The sequence below is a fragment of the Panicum virgatum genome, chromosome 5N (genome assembly GCF_016808335.1).
Source record: "Panicum virgatum strain AP13 chromosome 5N, P.virgatum_v5, whole genome shotgun sequence".
Taxonomy (NCBI): Eukaryota; Viridiplantae; Streptophyta; class Magnoliopsida; order Poales; family Poaceae; genus Panicum; species Panicum virgatum.
Window position 1 is genome coordinate 39355834 of NC_053149.1, and position 7227 is coordinate 39363060.

The 7227-nt window shown below is 40.9% G+C and overlaps 1 protein-coding gene across 1 annotated transcript; it reads left to right on the top strand.

Annotated features, from left to right (window-relative positions):
- Nucleotides 1-41: 41 nt before the first annotated feature.
- Nucleotides 42-4738, top strand: LOC120672610 (PITH domain-containing protein 1-like). Its single transcript, XM_039953105.1, has 10 exons — nucleotides 42-487; nucleotides 622-702; nucleotides 1574-1623; nucleotides 2888-2965; nucleotides 3046-3103; nucleotides 3184-3233; nucleotides 3522-3630; nucleotides 3722-3783; nucleotides 4306-4368; nucleotides 4509-4738. Exons 1-9 carry the CDS (start codon nucleotides 404-406, stop codon nucleotides 4346-4348), a joined length of 615 nt encoding a protein of 204 aa, XP_039809039.1. The 5' UTR covers nucleotides 42-403; the 3' UTR covers nucleotides 4349-4368; nucleotides 4509-4738.
- Nucleotides 4739-7227: the final 2489 nt, after the last annotated feature.

The window sequence follows — 7227 nt, forward strand, 5'->3', positions numbered from 1 at the left end:
CAGGAGCCCTGGCGGACAAGTTTCGGATAAAGGAGCAGTAGTGGATTGACGAAACAAAAGCGGGCGTGCGCCTGCGCTGCGCCACGATCTGCACCGACCAAGCGTCCCTCGCCCCACGGCTCGCCGGAGAGTTCGGAGAGGGGGCGAGAGGTTGAAGAAGAATCGCTCTAGACTCCTCTCCAGTCTCCGGGCCCCACGACGCCAAAAAGGCAGCCAAGGCAGGCAAGCGATTCCAATCCCTCCCTCCCTATATACCCGCCTACCAGGACCGGGTGAAAGTCGGAAAGAGTCCAGACTCCGGAACGGAAGGAAGGCGACAGGGCGAGAGCAAATCGAAGCAGGAGTGCAGGACACGGCTGCTGGGCGCCGCATTCGAAGAGGAGCAGCGCGAGCGAGGGGAGCCATGGCGTGCCTGCACGATCACAGCTGCGAGGATCACAACTGCGCCGCCGACTGGTCGCTCTACAACCACGTCGACTTCCCCAAGGTCCCCTTTGTTTTCGACGAGCTCGTAATCTTCCATTGCTACCACGCGGCGTTTCGGATTGCGCAGCGGGACAGTGGACTCTGAATCAGGATTTAGGGCGAGCCGCGGCGGCTAAACCCTTCTCGTGCGCGCAGGTGGTGGCCCTGAACGAATCCGTACCCGGGAGCGTCAAGGCGGTCTTCAAGCCCTGGGAGCAGCGCCTCGACACCTCGGGGGTATGTACCACCGATGCTGTTCCCTGCCCCTTGATGCATTGATTTTTTTAAACGAGCGTAGGATTTTATCTAGTTCAGCGTCCACTAAGAACAATGAACAACTGCCCTTTCTTATGATTGTAGCTGAATGTAACTTATTGGATTTTGCTTGGTAGCCTGTCAGCTACTGCTGTTAGGGGTACACCTGTCATGGTCTTTTATATGCATCTTGTATTCTTCTTGTGATCTAAAATATCCAGAAAGAATTATGAATTCTTGTCACATGTGAAATTTTGCTTGGATTTAAGGGATTCTATAGATTAGCTGTCACGACCACATGTCTTTTGGTGCTTTTCATATTACATTTCAAGGAATTTAGTTGTTAGCTTTCCTTGAAATAATTGCTTTTCTAACATCTTGAAATACTTGCTTTTAGTTTGCACATCTTTCAACTTATAAATAGACATGGTTCGGTAACTATTTATGATGCTACTAGTATACAAGGGATAACATATTCTTTCTTTATAAAAAATTTGAAATGTAAAGCTCTAACAGGAGACATAATAGGAGACAGTTCGTCTGTCTGAAATGTCTTAAGTGGCAAAATAGCAGGCCAGCAAAAGGTGGCTATTGAAAAATTTTCAAACATATGTTCTTCCTTGAATGGGTATATAGGCTCACTATTCTTCCAATCGAGATCTTATATTAATGACACTGGTTCTAGTGAGGTTGATTTACTCGTGCAAGCTACGTGGCAGCATGACAGAAATGTTGATGATGTGATCTACCTTTCTTATTTATAGTTAGTGATTTTTCAGCACAGATCCCATTTCTTAAACTCCTCATCATATCTATAATAATCTGCATTCTCATTAGATCCTTGCTGAACCAGGGTTTTCTGGAGAGTAATGAGGGTGATCCTGAGCTACTTGTTTTCATCCCGTAAGTAGCTGAAGTCACTTGCTTGTTACGTGTGTGATCCCCTGTGTTACTTGTTTTCCTTCCTTTACTTTTTGTCTAGAGAAGGCAAATTCAATTGGTTCTGTAAGTTGCCTCATGACTTAGCAATGTGATGAAACATGTTAGAGCTGGTTGTTTAGGGGCAGATAGCGGATGTTGTAGCTGTAGTGGGTGGTGGCCTGGTAGGGTTTGGGAGGCGCAGGTGACCTGTTGTTGCCAGAGGTGGTGGCTGCAGGAGGGAGCCTGTGGCGCAGGGAGGAGAGGGGAATAGGGGATTGCCGCAGAGAAGCAGGGTGCAGGGGTGATAAGAACCTCTGTTCCTTCATCAAAATGATTACTTTCTATCTCAAATTTTCCTAAACCAAGCCAAACTCTTATTTCTCTAATAAAGCAAAACTCCTAAAGACAATACGCTGGTGGGCCCACCATTGACTGCAGAAGGAAGGGTGTGGTCTCTAGAGTTGGTGTGGCCAGGTTAGCCATGGCCCTGGCGCACCCTTCTGTGGCCTAAGCCCATGACAAAGTGTTTTTATTTTAATAATTTCCTCAAATTACAGGTGCCTGAAGTTTTTTTTTTTTGATAACAGGTGCCTGAAGTTAGTGTTCAGTGAATATATGTGATGTTTCTTACAATTTCCTTAAACTTACATTTGCCCTAGGTAGTGTTCAGTCTGTAGAATATGTGATTTTTCAGGAACAATAATATGTATTAGTGGATTTGTTTTTCCCACCTTCTGTTTGTGATGGATCCCAACAGTACACTTCAGCTAGTGTTCTTAGATGTTGTACTTGTTGATATACATTCTGCTTTCTCTCCTGTTGCAATTTTTTAATGGCTTCATGCCTACTTCCTCAGCATTAATTCATTGAAATGGTGTTTGTGATGCACATGTCAATCTGCACTTTATAGTCATGATTTCAGTCCTTTGCCATCAGTTTTGTGAATAGCCTGAGAAAATGAGGATGTTTCTTGCACAGATGCTAGATTCCGTATGAATCTCCTTAAAGCAGTAGGGGATATATTAAATGTATACCTCATACTCTTGTAAAACTTACTTCTTCAGTCCGAACAATCGACTGAATTGATAAGCTAAATGCATTTATATTTGTTGATGTTTACATGTTAAGTGGAATATATCTTTCTTCATTTGTTTCAGAGTTAAGAAAAAAAAATTCTCTCATATTTCATTCCTAATGCTCATAAAAAACTCTTAAACCTGTGTAATAATGTATCTGTTGGTTGCAGGTTCACATCGGATGTTAAGATCAAGAGCATTTCTGTTGTTGGTGGTGCTGATGGAACAAGCCCTTCAAGAATGAGAGCGTTAGTTTTAGAGATCTAGCTTTTCCTTTCCTTCTCTTTATCATGTCATGAAATTTATTAAGAGTACCTTCACGTTACAGGTTTATCAATAGAGAAGGCATTGACTTTTCTGATGCTCAAAACATGCAGCCTGTGCAGGTGTGTATTCAGTCTCTTCTTTTTTGTATCCATGCCATTAATTGGAAACTTCAGTTTCAGTGAGATACATTTTCTGCTAGGAATGGGAGTTAGCAGAGAACATGCAAGGAGCTCTTGAGTACCAAACAAGGTATGTTATGTAATTGTTTGTTCTTCTCGTGCCCTTTGGTATTGCTAACAGATATAAATCGTGACCAAATTATTTAGAGCTTTGATGCCCTGAAGATATTTATGATTTGTTGAACACTCATAAAGCTTCTAATAGACTGAAGTTCATTACATTCATGCACAATTTGCATGTAGGTACTGGAGTTGAAACTGGGTGGCTTTATTTTATCTATCTACTGAATGCCTTCTAACTAATGCATTTAAGTACTCATTGTAATTACCATATCTCATTAGATTCTTTTGTTCTCAGATATTCAAGGTTCCAAGGTGTGGCTAACCTAACTCTGCATTTTTCTGACAACTTTGGTGGCGACACAACTAAGATTTATTACATTGGCCTACGCGGCGAAGCCACTCAGGTACTTATGTCTTGTTTTCCTACTTATTTAGTCAAAAATGAGATATTGGAGATCACACTAATGCTTGATTGTTCCGTACTGTCTATCGCAGAACAAAAGGGATGTTGTGGCAACAATTGTGTATGAAGTCATGCCCAATCCTTCAGATCACAAGTAAGTTTTGTTATAATATTTGAGCTGCTGCTGCTTAATGTTTCACATCAACTATACAGGTCTCAGTTTGGCATGTTATAAGTTATATGTTGCATCACTTAAACAGTTTCATTAGAGTCCTTGTGGCCATCATCTCTCGGCTCCCTTTTCCCCCTAAATGTTGAAGTTAGTGATTTTACTAAGTTGCCTCCAAATAGAAAGAGGAGATTTATATGTAGCCTCCAGCTGGCTGAAAATCATATGCTACTTGTATTACACCTCTAGCATGATATGTGGTTCCTCTATAACCTTGATTTGCATATTGCTTGGTGGTCAAGCTGCATTATTTGACTGTGCGGTTACACTGCGAGTTTACAAAGGGAAAATGATAAACATCTTTGATCCATCTAGCTAGAGTGCTAACACAATGGTTATTTCATCAAAATGAGTTGCTTAACTCAATGTTGGCTCGTGATAATGCTTTAGCATATCTTAAAAGCAGCTGAGGGCCATTACCTATGATACTGTTTCTTTCCCGTGCAGAACAAAATCTGAAACTGGAGGAGGTTTCTCGCATGTCGAGTAGGCATTGTGCCAGACTGCCAGGTGAGGCATATCTACACAGTTTTGAAGTGCACAAATTGGGGTTCAAGTTGTACAGTTCCTGTTGGGCCGCTATCAATTTACCCTATCTTCTCATTTCTCAACCTTCCCCTCGACTAATTGTTTGTATCCTTCCTCCGCAGGTGAAGCTGGGCACTGCGTCGTTTGGAGACAAATAGGAACCTCACTTCCACCAATAAGATAATTCCAGCTAGTCTTGTAGCTTTCTGTTTTTTAGTACAGAACCCTGTACCTATGGACGCTGTTACCTTCATGAGAACTCAGTACCTGTGGACGCTGTAACTTGTTGCTAATGCTGTCATCAGAGTTTGTTAATTGCTCGTATGACTTGGTAATTTCTAATTTTGTGCAACTTCGATTCCATTTGCCGGGTGTATTTACGTATTGTAGATAATTCACCACTATGATCATGCATTATCTTGGGCGGTATTAAAACGCAAATAAAAGTGCTACATAATGCGACAGAACAGCCATGCAGTCCCAAACTTCCAATATTGTGCTTGCGCATGGACATTCACCTAAACTGGCGTGACGTGACTCCTTATGGTGCCAGGCCCACAAGTCGATGACAAAATCACCGTGAAGTGGTGATGCACATAGTTGCATTTGAGACTAGCACTAGCAAGATAAATTTATGGTGAATTAATAAAGGGAAATTTAAATTTGCATTTAAAATTTGAAAGTGTTGCCTTGTCTTGTTGGCACAAGGAAACTGACTGGTGCTCGGGGTTAGCAGCGGGAGGCCCAAGACACGCGAGGGCGTCGGGGCGTGGTGAGCCGGTGACGACAAGCGCGCGGTGCCGGGATGGAGCCGGGTGGATCGTGTCATGATCCAATGATGATGCTGTTAGAGAATGAAAATTGTAGGGACAAGAATGTAGTGAATGGAGCCAATTTTCTCATTGATCTCAAGGTCCCTTTATATAGGGAGATTACAACATAGTTAAGACTAGGCATTTAGAACATCAGTTTCTCTTTCTAATGGCAGCCATAAAACTCATTCATGGCATAGTAATAAACCCAATTTATATCCTTAACCATGGCTGTTACCATGGTCTTGATAGCTGCTTTGATGAGATCAAATAAACAGCTTTTGTAACACTCCCCCTTTTGATCGAGTCCACCTTTAAGATCAATGTTTTATCTTGAAACCTCCAAAAACCTTGTAGGGAAAAAAGGAAGAAATATGTGTAGATATGCCATTAAAAACTCCTTAAAACCCAGTGGGAAAAATAAGGATAAAATTGGTATGGCATATGTTGATTATTGTCTCATTGTAAACTCATATGGGAAAAACCTTGGAAGGAAAACCCATGACAAAGTTTAGAGAACAATAAATATGATCTGAGGATCATAATTGTAATTATATGTCTTTGGTACCTCCTCAAAAATCCCTGTGGGGGAAACAGGAGATATAACATAGGCTATGTCTTTAATATCCCAAACAAAAACCCCGGTGGGGAAAACAAGAGATATGACATATAAACTTGTATTGATATTGCCTCATTAAAAACCTTCTATGAGAAACCTATGTGAGGAAAAACTCATAGAGGAAAAGAGTGCAATATAATGTTTTGAACAGGTTATAGTCAGTGTTACATGGACACGGGTGCGAGTGTCAGTGTCTGACTCGGGTGCGGGTGTCCGAGTAACACAGGTTATAGTTTCAAGAGGAGTCTCCCCCTGAACCTTGCAAATCTCAAAGTCATCGCATACCAATCTCAACAACATATTGTGATATGTGGAAATTGGTAGGGGCTTTGTGAATAAATCTCATGGAGTTATCACTTGATTTAGTTCGCAAGGTGTTTATCTCCTCACTTTTGTGGGAATAAATATTTCTAGAAGGCAATATAGTGATATTGCTCTTATGTAACCTATTGACATCCAAGCAACACAAGTTGCATTAACTTAAATGTAATGGCTAGGGATTCGATGGAATCAAATGTGACCATTCGATGAAGTTATACATGTTCATGTAATACTTTAGAATGAGGAGTGGAAGTAGCCATTAGAGCCAAGTTTGATGACTCCTATGAGAACTTTACCACCATAACATCAGTATGTGATATGGCAATATAGGGGATTAAATAGCCAATATCTTGATACCCCACATGATCATATCTTAATTTAGATAATAATAAATCAAGATTTTTTGTGCCTATAGATATCTGTGGATATCTACTTTGACTCCCACCTTTCTGTGGTGTAGAAGTAGCACTATTATGAGCTATAGTAACTATCTGCAAATGCAATATCAGGCCTGTTGCGATATGCAAGATACATGAGCACTTTTATGGCACTAAGGTTGCAATCCCAAGGGTCATCATGGATAGTGATCCATATTTAGGGATTGAATGACCATATTGTTGGTAGTATGGTCCAATATTATTTGGATATTGGTATACAATATCAATGGAATATTGGAAGACTGATGTGTGCTTAAGTTATGGACTCAAGCATAATTTGGTTTTTACCTAAATATTTCATCTCAAATCCGTCTTATATGATGACTACCTGTTTTGATGTGTCATATGAGATGTATAAAATCCATGGGATTCTATTATGAGTACACAGGTGGAATCATCAATATGGGAGACATCCTTCTGTGGAAGGAACTCGCCTAGTCAGTTGTACCACAATCAACTTGACTATTTCAAGTCTTGGCGTGACTTGATTATACACAACGTATGTTGCGATTTATGTTTTGATTCAGAATACAAAGTGCATTGGGACCTGTAATCCAAATCTATCCAAATCAAATTTGATCTGCCAGTTATTGATATAGAAACATAATTTCCACACATACCAATAGGTATGTTATGCTAGGTCTCTGCATGA